Below are 19082 nucleotides of genomic sequence, written 5' to 3'. Positions count from 1 at the left end.
GTTGGCATTGGATAAAGGCACTGGGGCTACTTTCATTGCCCTTATCCCTAAGGTTCCTGGTGCCTCTAAAATTTCGGAGTACCGTCCAATAAGCTTAGTGGGATGTTTATACAAAGTTTTGGTAAAGGTTCTAGCGGATCGGTTAAAGATGGTGCTTCCATCCATTATCTCAGATTGCCAAAGTGCTTTTGTGGCTAATAGGCAGATTCTTGACTGCTCATTAGTTGCGAATGAGGCCATTGACTTTTATCTTAGAAATGGCATGGGAGGTTTTATGTGCAAATTAGATATGGAGAAGGCTTATGATAGGGTGGAATGGGATTGCTTAGATTACTTGCTTGGAAGAATGGGGTTTGGAAGTAAATGGAGAGAATGGATGAGGGGTTGTGTCTCTTCGGCTTGGTTTTCCATTCTCATTAATGGGTCCCCTAAAGGATTTTTTAAGTCATCTCGAGGTCTTAGGCAGGGTGACCCCTTATCCCCTTTTCTTTTTGTCATCGTGGCGGAGACTCTTAGCAGATTAATGAATAAAGGGAGTGGGTTGGGCTTATTCAATGGTTTTAAGATTGGAAGCCAGCAGGTAGAAGTGTCTCATCTTCAATTTGCTGATGATACGCTCCTGTTTTGTGAACCAAACATGATCCAAGCGATGAATTTAAAATCTTCCCTTAGATGTTATGAGTTGATTACGGGGCAGAGATCCAATTTTCATAAATCTAGATTATATACCCTAAACATCCCGCAGGATGAGGCGCTTGAATTGGCTAAGACTCTGGGTTGTCAGCTTGATCAATTGCCTTCCTCATACCTGGGACTCCCATTGGGGGTGGGGAGACCAAAAAAATCTTTGTGGGATCCTGTTGTAGAGAGAATTGAAAGGAGGTTGGAATCATGGAAAAGAAATCTTGTTTCTAGAGGGGGAAGGCTTGTGTTGGTTAAGGCGGTGTTGGCCAATATTCCCATATATTTTTTGTCTTTGTTTAAATGCCCGGTCAGTGTTGTATCGCGTATTGAACAAATCCAACGTAGATTTTTATGGGGAGGCAATGAAAGGAAAAAGGGTATTTCTTTGGTCAGTTGGAAGAGTGTGTGCTTACCTGTTAAGAATGGTGGTTTGGGTATTAGGAGAGTGAAAGAATTTAATCATGCCTTGTTAGGAAAATGGTTATGGAGGTTCGGGGAGGAAAATTCTCAGTTGTGGGTTAGGGTAATTGGGAGTAAATATGGGTGCAAGCCGGGAAAGTGGAAATCTAAAAACCATTTCAAGAAACAAGGTTTGACTGTTTGGCGTGAGATTTTGAAAATGTCATTTGCTTTTCTTTTGAGGGTTGGATTTAGAGTGTATTCGGGGGATCGAATAAAATTTTGGAGGGATGTGTGGTGTGCTGATGAGCCTCTTATGAGTTTATTCCCAAATTTATATCGTGTAGCCGCTGAGAAAGAGAGTTTTGTTTCTGAATGCTTTGCTCGAGAAGGGGGTAGTTTAGTTTGGTCCCCTAGGTTTAGAAGGAACTTCTTTGATCAGGACCTAGAGTCGGTTGCCCAATTTCTTAAGCTTTTAGATGGTTGCTACATTAAGAGAAGCAGTATGGATAAAAGAGTATGGACTGCGGAATCGTCTGATTTTTTCTCTGTCAAATCTTTCTATTTCAGCTTGTTGCCTTGCAGTGTATCCTCCATTTCAGCCGAGGTATGGAAATTTCATTGCCCGCCTAGAGTTGGTTTCTTCGGATGGGCGGTATGTCGTGATCGGATTCAAACGATTAACTTCCTCCGGAAGCGCGGTATGATGCTTGTTGACCATTGCCTCCTCTGCTTGAAAGATGGTGAATCTGTGGATCATCTCTTCATGCATTGCCCCTTACGCGTCAGGTATGGAGTTTGATATTTCTGAGATTTGGCATATGTTGGATTTTTCCATTTTCTATTCCAGAGTTGATTCTTCTTTGGACCTTTGTGCCATGGAAGAAGAAGGGCAAAGTATTGTGAAATTTGTGTCTTCTTGCAATATGGTGGGTGATATGGAAAGAGAGAAACTCCCGTGTCTTTGAAGGGGTTGCAAAATCTCCGTATTAGATTTATATGAAAATTATTGCGCTCACTATTTCATGGGCGAGAAGTTTACCGGCTTTTCGTTTTGTATCGGCCTTTGACTTATGGGAGGGTTGGAGGATTGTTTGCTTTAGTAGGAAGATCCGGCATCCGATTGTTCAGAGATGGGAGGCTCCGCCTATTGAAATGTTCAAAATTAACTTTGATGGGTCGAGTATTGGGAACCCGGGCCAGGCCGGTGTTGGTGGGTTGTGTCGGGATGCTTGTGGTGAAGTTATATGGGCTTTTGCCGGCCCTCTTGGAGTTTGTGATGCCTCGGAGGCCGAGGTGAGGGCGGTTTATCATGACCTTAAAAGGCTTGAGAGAGATAGCATGGATATCACTATTGTGGAGGGAGATTCTTTGAATGTGATTAAATGGTTGAAGGGGTTGGTGTCGCCTCCTTGGAGATTTTCTTCTATTTTTGATGAAATAGATGATTTAATTGCGGGCTCATCTATTGTTTTCAATCATGTTCGGCGATCTGCTAATGGGGAGGCGGACTCCTTGGCTAGAAGTGGGGTTAGGAGGTTGGAGTTGGAGTGGTTTGACTTCCTTCCTCCCTGAGATTTGTCTTTCTTGTTATTGTTGTTTTATTTTCTTGTAATTTTGGTTGAGGCCCACCTCGGTCCCCTTCCTTTTTAATGAATTCATCTTGCCATTTCAAAAAAAAGGATTTCATTTCCCATGGAAAATTGAGGAGTGACTTCGACCGAGGGATGGTGCTTATCATTTTGGGTAAAGCAAGTGGGACCCGTCATGGTTTATGAAGAAAAATATATAAATAATTTTTTATTCAAAATGGGATTCGACCCAAGAGAGTACTTATCATTTTCATAACAGAGCTTCAAATTGGTGAAACAAGCGGGCCCACCAACGATAAGTTGTTCCTAACCCTCCGATCTATAGAGGGTTAGGATCAACCCTCTAACATTCAGTCCCTCTACAGATCGGAGGGTTAGGATCAACCTATGGAAATGATTTTTGGGGCACAACCTATTTAGGTTGTGGCCCATCTAATGGACGGTTTGGGTCATCCTATGGTGCATGCAGTGATATTACCACACACATCATCCAAGATAAGAGAATCATCCTTGGAACAACTGAAAGTTGTGAGCAAGTTTTCATAACTATCTGGCAATGTACACAATAATGCGACCACCTTATCTTCATCTCACATCTTTACACCAACGCTTTCAAGTTGGCAAATAATGTTGTTGAACGTATTCAAGTGCTCAGATATATTTGTACCTTACTTCATTCCTAAAGAATATAACTTTCTGTTCAAGTAAATATGATTGGTGAGAGACTGCCTTTGATACAAACTTTCCAACTTAGCCCATAAATCGGCGGCCATCTTTTCTCCTGCTATGTTAAATAAAATATCTTAGCCTAATTCCTCCCAATCGTCACTTGACATAGATTCTGGTTTCTTTTCTTTCCCAAACAATGCTTCATGTTGCCCATTTTGGATTTACAGGTAATGGATTTTCAATTTCCATGATTCGAAATTATTTTTCCCATCGAACTTCTCCACCTCAAATCAAGGACTCGCTATTTTATCAAACTTCGTCTCTCAAGAAATTTCACAAACACCTTGTATGCAAAATCCGATTGCTCTAATACCACTTGTTGCGGCTAGAACCCGCCCCTAGAAATCCGGTTATCATAGACTACTTAAAGAAAACAATGACAAATAGCCTCTGGCAACCCACAGAATTAGCCCAAACGAGTGTATGCAACAATTCAATTATGTAGTGAAATAAGGAAAGAAAACAAGAAACATAAGAGACACAAGAGATTCGGCACTTGGCCTACTCCATGGACAATTCGGCAAATACAAATTCACTAACAATGATGGGAAATTAAAACAAGGGTGAAAACTCCACCAACACCCTCTTCTTGCAACCCAAGCAAAAACCCAATACTCTCTTTAAAATGTCTTCACAACCTTGAAGGCACAATAAAAGAAACCCAACAACCTTGGATCTAAGCTCGTACAAGAGGAGGAGAAGAAAACCCTTGGAGATAAAGAAACACCTTTCCTTGTAAAGAAAACCCCTAATTGTTCATAAGAATCAAAACCCTAGCTAAAGATAAAACCCTTAGGATATTTTATATGGTGTAAGCCCTTATAGTCCCATATTTTTCAAAAAGTACTATATAGACCACACTATAGGGTGATCCAAACCGTCCATGTGATGGCCACAATGTAAGTAAGTTGTGCCCAAAAAATCATTTATATAGGATGATCCTAGCCCTCCAGTCTATAGAGGAACTGCATATTATAGAAACCTCTATAGATCAAAAGGCTAGGATCATCCTATGAAAATGATTTTTAGGGCACAACCTAGAGGAACTGCATATTATGGAAACCTCTATAGATCAGAGGGCTAGGATCATCCTATGAAAATAATTTTTGGGGCACAACCTATTTACATTGTGTTCCATCACATGGATGGTTTGGATCATCCTATGATGTGGTCCGTACAGTACTTTTTGAAAAATATGGTACTATAAGGGCTTACACCATATAAAATCTCCTTTAGGAGAGTTAAAATTACACATCCAAGAATGCCCTTCATTAAGAAGGTTAATGCCAAGTGATTTTATATCACTAATCCAACATGTTGTCCACTGTTGCGAGTATGAATTGTTTCATGTCTTATTATAAGTATAGAGAAGGAATTATGCAACTAACAGACGCTTTTTTTTTAATTGGAAGGATCTCTCAAGAGAAATGGGAGGGGCGGTTTAGGGTGATTAATTCAGTATTACTAGTGTTCTGGTTAAATAACTATCTTATTTTTTGATGTATTTATAATTTTGATTTCTTTTTTATGTTCTCAGAAGCAAGGTAACATGTGCTCCTATTGATAAGTTTCATGATAAATTTTGTTTAAAAAATAAGAAAAAAATCATTGTAAAATTCCTTGAAGTATTTTTTCACGAGAATTACCCTTATCTTTATCCCATCCCCATTATATTTAGGAACTTGCCTTAGAAATTACAACATTTAAAATTACCTTAATACTTATATATATATATATTATATCTATCTTTCTAATACTATATAGCAGAAGAGAAAATAAGAGAATTTTTTGTAGAATTACACATCACTTTTTTTGACTTTTTTTTAACAAAGGCACCCATTCAACACACATATTTTCAATCCTACCCCCTTCTTTATGCTTTTTAACAAAGGCACCCATTAAAGCCACATAATTTCAATCCTACCCCCCTCCTTTATGCTTTTTTAATAAAAAACCTATAGGGTGATCTTAACCATCCGATTTAAGAGGAACAACATATTAGGGAAACCTCTATAGATTGGAGGGCTAGGATCAGCCTATGGAAATGATTTTTGGGACACAACCTATTTATGTTGTGTTCCATCACATGGACGGTTTGGATCAACCTGTGATGTGGTCCGTATAGTTCTTTGTCGGCCCGTGCATCGCACGGGGTTTTTTACTAGTATAGTATATAGCAGAAGAGAAAATGAGAGAATTTTTTGAATTATTTCAAAATTCTAATAGAATCACACATCACTTTTTCTGACTTTTTTTAACAAATGCACCCATTCAACCCACATATTTTCAATCCTACCCCCTCCTTTATGCTTTTTAACAAAGGCACCCATTAAAGCCACATAATTTCAATCTTACCCCCCTCCTTTATGCTTTTTTAATAAAAAATCTATAGGGTGATCTTAACCATCCGATTGAAGAGGAATTATGGAAACCTCTATAGATTGGAGGGGTAGGATCAGCCAATGGAAATGATTTTTGGGGCACAACCTATTTATGTTGTGTTCCATCACATGGACGGTTTAGATCAACCTATGATGTGGTCTTCGTCGGCCCGTGCATCGCACGGGGTTTTTTGCTAGAATATATATATATATATATATATATATATATATATATGAGAAAACGGTTTCTACACACATGTGTAGATAAGTTATCTACACACTAGCTTAAAATACAGTGGAGGGCATATTGTTTGGGGGATCCAAACCATTCATTTGATTGGCCCTCACATAGATAGGGTGTCCATAAAAAAATCAGCTCCATAGGATCATCCCAACCCTATGATTTGTGGAGGTAAAATGGACGTGTATAAACCTTCACAAATCTGTCCATTTTTTTGCCTCAACGTTTTCTCTCTCTATATATATATATATACTAGTAAAAAACGTCGTGCGATGCACGGGCCGACAAAGAACTGTACGGATCACATCATAGGTTGATCCAAACCGTTCATGTGATGGAACACAACATCAATAGGTTGTGCTTGTAAAATCATTTCCATAGGCTGATCCTAGCCCTCCAATCTATAGAGGTTTCCATAATTAAAAAAGCATAAAGGAGGGGCGTAGGATTGAAATTATGTGGCTTTAATGGGTGCCTTTGTTAAAAAGCATAAAGGAGGGGGTAGGATTGAAAATATGTGGGTTGAATGGGTGCCTTTGTTAAAAAAAGTCAAAAAAAGTGACGTGTAATTCTCATAGAATTTTAGAAGAAATTCAAAATTTTCTCTCCTTTTCTCTTCTGCTATATAGTTTACTAGTAAAAAACCCCGTGCGATGCACGGGCCAATGAAGAATTGTACATATCACATCATAGGTTGATCTAAACCGTCCATGTGATGGAACACAACATAAATAGGTTGTGCCCTGAAAATAATTTTCATAGGTTGATCCTAGCCCTCCAATCTATAGAGGTTTCGATAATTGTTGTTCCTCTTAAGGTGCCCATAATTCGTCAATATTTTTACAGGTGTCCTGCATTTGTAATTTCAAACTTTCTGTAATTTGACCCGCACATAGTGTATAAGGAAAAGTAGTTCCCGATTTCCAACCTGACTGGGTTCAACCCGACCCAACCCGATTTGAAATTTCCTCATCCCGGCCCAACCTGATTTCCAATTCGAGTTGGGTTGGGTGGGGTTGACCCGATTTGATATAGTACCAATTGTTGACCACCTCAACTGAAGCCGGGTTGTTTTGGATTTGAGAACCAATAGTGAGTCACCAATAATCAGTTTTTAACTCACAATCGGTTCTCAAAATCCAAACCAAACAGGGACTAACAATTAACAAAGGGAAATGTTATCCGCACTACTATATTTTGATGATCACACTCCTCACTTTATTAAAGTACGGTATGGCCCGCACCATAGGATTATCCAAACCGTCTATTGTGGACTACGGAGACTATTTCAATGTTGAAAAAGAAAAACACATATACAGAACTTCTTCATATGGAACCCAAATTCAGGTTTTGGGTCGTGTCGGGTTGCCGGACAGCCCAACCCGACCTGACCCGATTTCCAATTCGAGTTGATTTTTCCCAACCCAACCCAACCCGATTTGCGAAAAAGCTTAACCCGACCCAACCCAAATTCGGGTTGAACCGTACCCGCATGGGAACATCCAAGTAACAACCATGGTTTCAAATTATATATAGTGGTAATGTCCTCACTACCATATTTTATAATGGCACTACTCACCGTATTTTGATGATCGCACTCCTTACTTTATTAAAATGTATAGTATGGCCCGTACCATAGGATGATCGAAACCGTCCATTAGATGGGCCACTGCCTACATAGGTTGTGCCCCAAAAATAATTTTCATAGGTTGATCTGAACCCTCTGATCTATAGCGGGTTATATGTTGATCCAAACCGTCCATGTGATGAAACACAACATCAATCGGTTGGGCCCATAAAATGATTCCCATAGGTTGATCCTAGCCCTCCAATCTATATAGGCTGATCATAACCCTCTAATCGATAGAGGTTTCCATAATTGTTGTTCCTCTTCAGGTGCCTGGAATCCGTCAATATTATGCAAGTGTCCTGCATGAGTAATATAAAGTAGTTCTTTCATCATTGTCATATGTCTTTACTTCTTCTTGGTAGTTTTTTTCGTAATTGTCATAGACAGGCACCCTGGGTCGGTACTTTTCGTATGTAGATTACGAATTTACCCTAAAACCCTCAAATAATTTCTCATAAAGATAGATGGTAGATATCAGCAAAGGGGTTAATGGTAAAAGAGTAATGCTGATGTGTAAATCTCACAGAAAAAAAAAAAAAAAAAAATTCCTTTTTTCTCTAGCTATATAGTAGTAGATAGATAGATAGATATAGATATATAGTGATTTGTTCTTCAACATTTCAATTACTAAGAAGCAAAGCTACATCTCTAATTGCAGTTTTGGCCTTAAATCTTCTGAAAAACAACTTGGGCTCCATGTAGAGGCTGCAAGCTGAGCAAGTCAGTTGGGGCATGAACATAAGTTGGCGAGACTACGAAAGAAAAGCGTTGGAGGATCATCGCCAATGCAATTTTTGCCTCGACCAAACCCAGATTTAAACCCACACAAATCATTGGCCCTAATCCGAACGGAAAATGTGCAGCTAGATGATGCCTTTCCCTTTTGGAAAACCTTAAGGGATTAAATTTCGCGGCATCCTCTCCCCATAATTCAACACTGTGATGAACGTTAATCAAAGGAATGTAGACCTCCGTGCCTGCAGGAATATGGAGCTTCCCTAGCTGAATGTCTTTCTTTACTTGCCTCAGAAGCGAAGTAACCACAGGATACAGACGGAGAGTTTCATCAACTATCATGCCTACCTGCAAATTCAAACTTACATGAACAAAATATTACACCAGCTCAAATCTTAGAAGGTTAGCTAGACGACTGTTTAGTGGGTGTGTATAGCTTTTGCTCATGATTATTCCTCAAAGAGTAACTATTCAAAACTTACGAATAAATGTAATTGGGCACCACACAATGACGTGTTTGCATGTGTAACCTTTGTCCTAAGATGAATGCTCAACTCAAAAACACATTACATGCATGATGTGTGTGTGTAAATGAGGAATGATAGATGCAAGGGCGCCCTTGCATAAAGAGCCCGAGAAGGGCCCTTGATTGGATCCACAGCATTAAGTGCAACCAAATTTACTTTTTCAACCGATTTTTAAAAGATAACTGAAAATGATGTGGATCCAATAAATGGCCCTTCTCTGGCTCTTTATACAAGGGCGCCTCTCTCTCTCTCTCTCTCTCTCTCTCTATATATATATATATATATATATATATATATATATATAGAGAGAGAGAGAGAGAGAGAGAGAGAGAGAGAGAGATGGTTTCTGAGCTCAAGTTCAATTTCTGAGCTAGAGTTTTTAAATAGGGTGGCTGCCTATGTTGTTTCGGTTATGTTAGATATTGATTCTATAAGACCTAACATAGATAGGGTGTACCTAAGAAATCATCTTCATAGGATCATGGTAAGCGTTGATTTGTGGAGGTTTAAAATGGACGTCTACAAAATGGTCCATTTTGTGCCTCCACAGATCAAACGGTTACGAGGATGGTTTCTTAGGAACAATTTATATATGTCAGCTTCTATGGAATAGATGGCTTGGTATATATATATATATAGTGTTTCTAACCACGTGCTTTGGGAGCTCCCTAAGCACAAGTGGCTTAAAAATCCACCGATTGGTCGCTTTTTGTGGACCCTGCAGAGGTGGACCTCGACCCCCATACGAGCAAAAAAAGGGCTCTGGATTGGATCCACGTCATTTTCAGTTAAAATTTAAAATTGGTTGAAAAAGTAAAATCAGTTACATTTGATGACGTGGATCCAATCCAGGGACACTAGGAAATCCCTTATATAACAAATGCTAACTATTTTAAGCATTCTAGCAATTGTGATTGTATTTGGTTAATATGTGGAAGCTTATTTTGCTTATTGTTGCATACTTGAGGAGATGCATAATAATGAACTGCGATAATTGGTTAATTTAATGTGTAATTAATTGATGATCGTCCACAGGCTAGTTTTCTAGTTGCACAACAAGACAAAACCAGTTGAGCAGGATGAGGCTGATCAGACACGGTGATAAGTCGCCCTGATTTCTCAGGAGATCAAGATGAATGAATGCTTGTTAATATGTTAGGATGGGGTCTCTGAGATGAGTCGGATGACCCAAGTCGAGTAGGACTTATCCTACATGGTGTAATTGGGTGACACCTAGTTCAAGAAGCTTTCTAGAATTACATCACGAGTTGTATATTATACCACACATGCTAGAGACCATTATCTGCAGGTACAAGATTAATCACTATTTTTGATACCGTGCAAGGAGGAGTCGGTCTTGTAGGTGACCCTTATGCCCTCAACAATCCTTCACCTTATTAGAAAGCCGAGGTCTGGTGTTCGCTACTTTAGCATACTAACCTGTGGTTGTGATTGATTTGAACTACTAGTGCATTACTGAGAAAGCAACTTAGACATATATGGAATGACATGTGTGCCTGGGAAAGATCCTGTGATATTAAATTATGACCTCTGTGGATCTGATCATCGATTGTGATCAGATACTCATGGCACATACTTATATTTTCTAAAATTCTAATCTACTAGTTGTGTTGAGTGTTTTATCAGAGGTTTGCAAAATGTTTTCTAGATTTATTTATCATATTAAATAATCTTGTTTTGGGAATGGAAGTTTGTGAAATATTTGTTTACTCGATGAACTAATAAGTGTGTGTTGAAGTGGATGGAGACTTTGAGCTATTTCCTCTCAATGCGATTAGATGATTCACTTCAATATGTAAATCGTGTGGGTCTAGAACAGGCTAGATGGAGTTGAAAGTTGTTGTGCTTGTTAGATGTAGATTTGGTACAGTGCTCTTGAAGTTGGGAGGATGCACGCGGAGGTCTCACCTTTTTAGGTCTCAGTATGAGGAATCAGAGTTGGATGCTTGATTGTGAACTAATCAGGGTTTAGTATATGCCATCAGTTTGATTGGAAAGTACATTGCTATTTAACATTTAAGAGATAATATGTGAATATATTAAATATTAAGGGTATTTATTTACTGATGACATAGTTTTAATTATTATGGAGAGGAAGGTTAATTCCTATAGTGCCTAATGTATAGAGATTTTATGGGTATAATTGGAATTCTTAACAATTTGTGTGTGATTAGGATTATGGATTCTCTTTTCTCTAAATATGAGTTATGATATTCATTCTATTAAAAGATGCAGAAAAGGAAAGCCTATTCCCTTCATCTCCTCTCTTCCTTGAGGTCCCTTGAGTATCTAGCTTAATGGGTGTACAATTACAAACGCCCTGTACGTACAAAACCCCTTCAGTGGGTCAATCGTCCTTCACTCCATTCGTTCCTGATCTATATAAGTGACGACCTATGTGATTACGTGCTAGCTTTAATGATAAAAAGGATAAAAAAAATTTAAAAGTTTGCTTCGGCAGCAGCGACTATAAGTGGGACCCAAAAAAAATTCTTCTTCTAATCTACTTTAGGGAGCATTTGGGTGTACATTAAAATTTAAAATTGGCCCCTTTATGATCGTCATTTACATATAAACAACAATCCTAATTGGCCCAAATTGCAATTTGTGGTACATCCGTCAAACCATCTCCCTTATTTTGATAATGGCACTCCATTTTATTATACTGAAAAGAGAAGAATTGAGAATGGAACTCACAAGCTTGAGCTGATTCAAAGTATTTGCAGTAGGAATTTCATGGCGACCATAGAGGTGAAGGACTTCTTCGCGGGCTTTGCTCTGCCGCTCTTGGTGCAATCCCAATAAAAGAATCATCCATGACAGAAGACTTGCAGTCGTTTCCTTTCCTGCAAAGTAAAATGTCTTGCACTCACCTACGATTTCTTCCACCCCAATTCTCTCTTCCTTTTCCTCCTTATTTGCAATTGTCATTGAACCAAGTAGATTCTTTGTATTCTCGCTTACTTCCCCACAGTTTTCTATCAGCTTTCGAAATGACTTCTCGATTTCCTTATCCAATCTCCACATCTTAATGTTTTTCTTTGTAGGGACAAACCTATAAAACAATAATCAAAATTATATTTATGGTTAGTTTGATAATGAGAGTCAACTTTTCAGTTGATAATTTTATAATTAGTTACCAAAGGCTGTTACCACTTAAAAAAATCAATATCCAATCAGAACAGTGCTTAAAATGTGCGTGTCATTATTAAAATATTCGAGGGCAGATAAGAAGTTAATAATTGTGGAAGGGAAATGATATCTGTTTCGATAAACATGTACATGCGCTCCACTTGTTTTTCACTTAGTATTTAAAGGGTTTAAAGAGCTTTTTGAGAACCATAATATCTTCTGAAATCCCTTGTGGAAATGATATTTTATTATGAGTTTTTATATGATGAAAGGCCTTATAGTCCATTATTTTTCAATAAGTACCATATAGCCCACGCCATAGGGTGATCCAAATCATCCATAAGATGGGTCACGACCAAAATAGGTTGTGCCCAAAAAATCATTTCCATAGGTTGATCATAACCCTCTAATGGCAGTCCCTCTATAGATCAGAGGGTTGGGATCAACCTATGGAAATGATTTTTGGGGGCACAACCTATTTAGGTTGTGTCCCATCTAATGGATGGTTAATTGGGATCATCCTATAGTGTGGGCCATATGATACTTTTTGAAAAATGATGGACTGTAAAGCCATAAAAACTCCATTTTTCATAAAGGCTGGTTCAGCTTGAACTAGGTTAGACCGGCCTTTCAGTTCAATTTTACAACACGGGATATTACCCTTACCTGAATCCTGCAACATACGCCCTCTTTACTGCCTCCGCGACGAGCGGTATCTGTTCATCTTGCAGTTGGAAAATCTTCTTCCCCGCTTCGAAACTGCTTCCAAACGCTGTTCTAGAGATTACATCAGCAGTAAGCTCGTAGAACTCCCTTTGCACCTCTATTTCAAATTCACCCTTTTCTCCTCCCTCCACCTCCCACTTATCCAACATATTCCTAGTGCTACCAACGATTGTAGGCACCCATTCCTGAGAAAAAAAATTTGTCATACGGCTAAGCATCAGAACATGTAGTAGACCAACGGCAGAGTCCCGCAATGTAGTAGACCAACGGTGCAATCAATACCGTTGATCTTGTAGAACAGCATGAGACAACCCCCATAGTGTCTGGTCACATTCCGGCGTTTTTTATGGCGTGTGGCCGCATAGTCCAGTATTTTTGAAAAACTACTCTATGACCCATGCCATAGGATGGTTAAGATCTTCCTATGCTAATGATTTTCGGGGCACAACATATTTACTTAGTTGCCGAACAAATTGACAGTTTGAATCATCCTATGGAGTGAGCTGTACAATACTTTTTGAAAAACACTGGACTATGCGGCAACACTGAAATAACCAATTATTCCAAAAGCTTGAGCTGTTGGGGATGGCATGATTTAATCTCATATCCTTAACACTCCCCTCACATGTGACCCCCCTTTTAATAACTGTAGGCGTGTGGAATTTCAATATGAAGGAGTTTTGAACCCAGGAAATTGCTCTGATACCATATGAAACTAGTAATTACTCCAAAAGCATAAGCTATCGGAGATGCCGTTATTTAATCTTTAATAATTTAACACACACACACTACATAAAATCCAAGACATTTAGGGGCTGTTTGGATACTCAGAATTCAGGTTTTAGTTTGAAAGGCGTGTAAAATTCTGGATTTTACAATCCATTATCCTAAATTTTAAGAAATCCATATTCTAGAATTCTCTCTCCGATCCTAAGATTTCTAAAACCTGGAAACACAAACGATCTCCTACCTTTTTGCTCGAAAATCAGAAAACGACGGACGGTCTCCTTCTCTTGTGATTTTGCGGAAATCCTAGATTCTAAAATCTACATATCCAAACGGCCCCTTCACGTGTCAGACAAAGAACCACAAAAATCAACGGTTCAGATTTTCTTCTGGAAAATCCTGAACAAGGCTTCAATAGATCAATGGCCATGATCATCCAAAGGTGTTCCTGTGTGTGTCTGTGAGAGAGAGAGAGAGAGAGAGAGACAGAGAGAGAGAGAGAGAGAGAGACCTTTACTCTTTCCATGTTAAAGGCAGCGTTAGCAATCTTTCGATGACGGGCCCACTTCTCGCCATGCACAGCAGGAAGCCCATCTCCAAATAGTGATTTAAGGTAAGGGTCGAATGCAATCTTTTCAAAGGCACCACTTCTATTGAGTAACACCTCTTTGATCAGCTCCAGATCGGCTACTGTCACTCGCGGCTTACACCCGAGCCAATACACAAACATCTCTCCATAGATTTTAGACCAGTAATTATAGAAAGGAGAGGCTCGGTGAAGGATCTCGTGAACGAAAGGCATCGAGCCCACTTGAGCCTTGGCGCTCAGCTCTTGAATCTCGCCCGTGTTTCAAAAAATGGGCCGAGGAGAGGGCCCACTTAGGCCCTCTCTCTTGAATTGTAGTTGCAATTCCCATGGCAGCCAAAAGAGAGAGTGTATGGTTCTAAGGAGAATAAAGAAGAGAATGGAAGCAGAAAAGGTAGCAAGAAGAAGAGGAGACATTTCCAGCCTGTTTTAAGGAGCGGGGCATTCACGGGTAATTATAATCCTTATACTTACTATATAAAGCGAGAATCATGGGTTATTTTCATGCCCACTTTAGCCTTAATTCCAACTATGTCCTATGTGTATTCTGTGTTGGAACCAGAAAGTCTACTCAAATAACTCTCTTTTGAAAAATGATATTTGCACGTGTATTTCTTCTACTGGATTAGGAGAAAGCTAAGGGGGAGAGAGATGTTAAGATTCGTCTGTCTTTTATTTCACACACACCATGCATTATATAGAATGCATGTCATTTTCATGTTACATCACATAACACCTAACACATTCAATGCCATAAATAATACAATACAAAGAAAAAGCAATCCTAAAGGATTTTTACGAATCTTATTTGCAGGCGTGATATCTTCGGATTTGCATGCGCCGGATTTTGACCAACCGCCAAAAACTTACCAATCTTAAGATTTGTCGACAAACATTAAAATATTGATTTATTTTCAACACAGCTTTATGAAATTCCCCCTTCCTTAGGCTATTTTTGCCATCTTATTTATTTCTTTCATACTTTAGTCTAAATTCCATGAACTTTCCCTTATCTCGTCTTCTTCTTTATTTGACCTTTTCTTATTAGAGTAAGAGTATTCTTGTCATTCGACTTAAACTCTACCCCTCAAAAAACAGCCAAAACTTTCTAACCCTCTATCTCGTCCAAAGCCTATTTGGTAGCTTATCCCATCAGCTTTTGCTTTTCCAAGCACCAACCTCCTCTTCCCCACAAATGTTTCTCACCCTCTCTCTTTATCTCTCCACCGTATGCCCATCCAATCAAATATTGCCATTCGGCTACGCATGCCCTTTGTTTTAATCGCAAAGTCTCTCCTCTCTTTCCCCCACTTCCTCATGTCCTCATTTCCTCTAAAGAAAACCACCAAAAAATCCACAATTAATTAATTACCAATGATATTGTCGCCCATCGAATGGACAGTTTGGATCATCCCACAGCTGCCCATCAACAGAAAAATCCCTGCTTTTCTGTAACCTTCTCGATCTCTCTCTTTCCCTTCCCATTGCCTATCCACAAAACTCTACAATATTCTTCCACTTCTGTCATTTCTTCAATCCACTTTCTCTGCTTCTCTTTCTATTTTTTTTCTTTCGTTTTTTCTTTGCCCTTCTATCTCCTCACTTTCCCTCTCATTACATGCGACTCTTCTCCTTGCTGCCTACAATTTTAAGAACAAAGCAGGTATGAATCTCTTGTTTTCCCCTTTTTATCATACCTAACTATTTTCATTATTATGAAGAAAATGATGTGATTATGATTTTCTTACCTTTACTTATCCTTTTTTTCCGTTACCTAGGGTTTTATCTTGAGAACTTCTCATTATTGATTTTTCTGGGTTTTTACATCGGTGTTCTGACTCTGCCATTTGATTTGATTTGAAGCAATTCGCCTTCAACTCATCATAAGTGTTGGGAAAAATGTTACTATTGCGGAATTACAGGCCCAGTTAATGTTTTTCCCGAGTTAAAGCTGTGAAATTAAATGGGATAAAAATAAATATGGAAGCGAAATATATATGACAAATAACACCAGAAAGTTTTACGTGGAAAACCTACGGGATGAAGGGAAAAACCACGGGACTGTAGTCCACTTGAAAAACTTCCACTATAGTAAATAATGTGTTACAATATCACCTGCAGGATGGGTCTCTTACAGAGTGCATACAAACTTGTGCCTTAAGTGTATGGCTATGAGTGACTTACACTCCGTCACACACTGGCTCTCACTATACAATTATCATAGAGCTGTATTTCTCTCTCACTCTCCCTTCTCTCTCTGCAATGCACTTCGCTTGTGCTTCTACTGATGCTTTTCTTCCTCAGCCCTCGCCTCTATTTATAGGTACGTAAAGGAGAAATCACGCATGCATTCGTCGTATATGGCCATCTTTCATGCATGCGTAGTTAGACTTTCTGCACCGAGTTCGGACTTTTGCGAAGCATGCGCCGAAAGCATTCGACTTTCGCATGTGCTTCATCGAAAGAGATAAGGTTTTGTTCATGCATGCGCGAAATACGTCGAGATCGCGCATGCATTTCATTATTTTACTCTTCTCATTTCTTATACATCACTTTCATCTATTTATTTATTATTTTTCTTTTTCTTTTGTCCCCCTCTTATTTCTTATGCATCACCATCATCATTAATGCAAAAACCTACTACCATTACACCCTCCCATTCTCACCATAAGTGTGGTCAGCACTCCCAAATGGGAGGGATCCACTCTAACAAATCTCCCCCTCACGATCAATTTGGGGGGGTCTTCAAGCCTGCTTCTTTTCTGCAAGCTTGCAACTTTTCTCTGGGTAGGGTCTTTGTCATCATGTCAGAGTCATTGTTATCGGTGTGAATTTTCTCAAGCTGTAATAGCTTCTGTTCCAACACATCTCGTATCCAGTGATACCTCACATCGATGTGTTTGGATCTGGACTGGAATGTTGAATTTTTGCTGAGATGGATTGCACTCTGACTGTCACAATATAGGACATACTTCTCTTGCTTCTGACCCAATCTTGTAGGAATTTCTTCATCCACAGGACCTCCTTACATGCTTCTGTTATAGCAATGTATTCGGCTTCTGTGGTGGATAAGGCAACACACTTTTGTAATCGGGACTGCCATGATACAGCTCCCCCTGCAAAGGTTAATAGGAGCCCTAATTGGTATTTTTAAGTAAAAACTCTATCAAATCATTAAATTGGTGCTCCAAATTGAACCCTAAGGTAGGTTAAGGTCTCCCATAGGTCTCTGTAAAATTTCGTCGAAATTCGAGCGCGTTTGCTTAGCGAACGAGCCGAGGAGGTATCGCGGTGCAAATTAGAAAAGGAGTGGGATATCTAATATGGGTGTGCCAATACCGGTTTTATAAGTAGCGCCTAAAGATTACTTCTATGTTCTTACCTGGATCGCCTCTCTTGTATAAAGACATGCATGAATACACTAGTAAAGAGGGGTGCATCAATTGCAGAGTGGGCTGTCCAATAGGATGCAAGGGGGTTTAATTTATCATCTCTCTCTATAAATATACGCTCGATCGGATTTTTGGGGGAAGGGGATATTCGTAAAAATCTCAGAGAAATACAGAGAGAAGAGAGAGGGAGAGATTTCTAGCTTCATTACCTTCGGCCATCAACCCCATGCTCGCCGGCCATCTCCTCTTCTTCACCTCCGATCACTATTCATCTATTCTTCTTCAATCATCTCACCCACCATTACTTGATCTTCATTCTCATATCTTTGAAACCCTAGATTCGAAACCCTAACCTCTTCCATCTTCTTCCCAGACTAATCCAATCGGATTCCGGCCAATCTCCGGTCCAATTTCCGACCATAATCCGGCACCGCTATTAATCCTTCAAGGCCACAACCACCTTCTTCCTTACCATTACCGCTACCACCATTTCTTCCTTGAACCCATTCCAAAACCCAATTCATTTTCCCCAAAACCCATATCCCATCTTCTCCGAGAAACCAACCCAAATTCCGATCACCACCACCATCTCTGGCCACTCTCACCAACTCTAGCCGCCGGTCACCTCCACCATCATCTCCTCCCCCAAAAAACCCTATCCATCGAAACCCACCTCAAATCCATATCTGCAAACTCTCTTCTCCATCTCTTGCTTCAAGCCCATTTTCCTCATTCTCCATTGAAACCCTAACACAGAGAGGGAGAAATAGAGAGAGGGAGAGAGAGAGAGAGAGAGAGAGAGAGAGAGAGATTTGGGGTTTCCATTTTTTCCCTTCTGATCATCTTCACGTCCGATCTCTGGCTAAATTCAAGTTAATCTCCGGCCAAGGACTTGATTTTCTTCCCATTAGCTTTTCTGATCTGGTGGATCTTTGGTCACTTCCTTGATCCGCGATTATTGCCGACAATCAAAAGATCATTACATCTCTGGTTGCAATTCATCAATCCTGAGTGTAGGAGATCGAATCAACTCCAAGGTACTTCACCTGCTCAACTTGAAATTTCTCAATTATTCAGGTATGATCTTGTTTATTCCTTTGATTTTAATGGCTGAATAGAAATGATGATGTAATTTTGGATCTGTGATTTTTTCTGAAGTTATTGAGTGTTGATTGGTTATTCTTGTGTGGATGTGATTTGTTTTCAGTTTGTTAAAAAAGAAAAAAATGTGATGCTATGGACGGGAATTGGATCTTTGATTGGGATAACTACTTTCTTTTTGCCGTAATATCACAATAGCCATTACAGATTTCTTTTTCTTTCTTCATACCATTGTTTTAGGGTAAACTTGGGCTTTTATTTGAGGAAGGGGTATTAAGCCTTGCTACTTGTTGATTAGTCTATGCTTTATGTTAATGTGCATAATTCATTCCATTGGAGATAATGGTACTTGATCCTAATTTGGTGACCCTACTATTGATTTTGGGTACAATCGGTTTTTATGGTGGATATTGAAACCATTGGCCCAGGTGTAAGAGCTACTTTTATATTGGATACCAATATTGTCAGTTTTGTGAAGAG

The 19082-nt window shown here is 39.3% G+C and overlaps 1 protein-coding gene across 1 annotated transcript; it reads right to left on the bottom strand.

The window, feature by feature from the left end:
- Positions 1–8126: 8126 nt before the first annotated feature.
- LOC143858332 (cytochrome P450 734A1-like) lies at positions 8127–14753 on the bottom strand. The gene is made up of 4 exons (XM_077368988.1): positions 14035–14753; positions 12738–12982; positions 11637–11994; positions 8127–8739 (listed from the first exon to the last, which is right to left on the bottom strand). The coding sequence occupies exons 1-4, from the start codon at positions 14323–14325 to the stop codon at positions 8323–8325; spliced, it is 1311 nt and encodes a 436-aa protein (XP_077225103.1). The 5' UTR covers positions 14326–14753; the 3' UTR covers positions 8127–8322.
- Between the last annotated feature and the right edge of the window lie 4329 nt (positions 14754–19082).

The sequence above is a fragment of the Tasmannia lanceolata genome, unplaced genomic scaffold, assembly GCF_043159265.1.
Source record: "Tasmannia lanceolata isolate RefF3 unplaced genomic scaffold, GAP_Taslan_0.1 ptg000025l, whole genome shotgun sequence".
In the NCBI taxonomy this organism is placed as follows: Eukaryota; Viridiplantae; Streptophyta; class Magnoliopsida; order Canellales; family Winteraceae; genus Tasmannia; species Tasmannia lanceolata.
The sequence above is the reverse complement of the archived record's forward strand: the minus strand, read 5'-3'. Positions and strand labels throughout refer to the sequence as shown.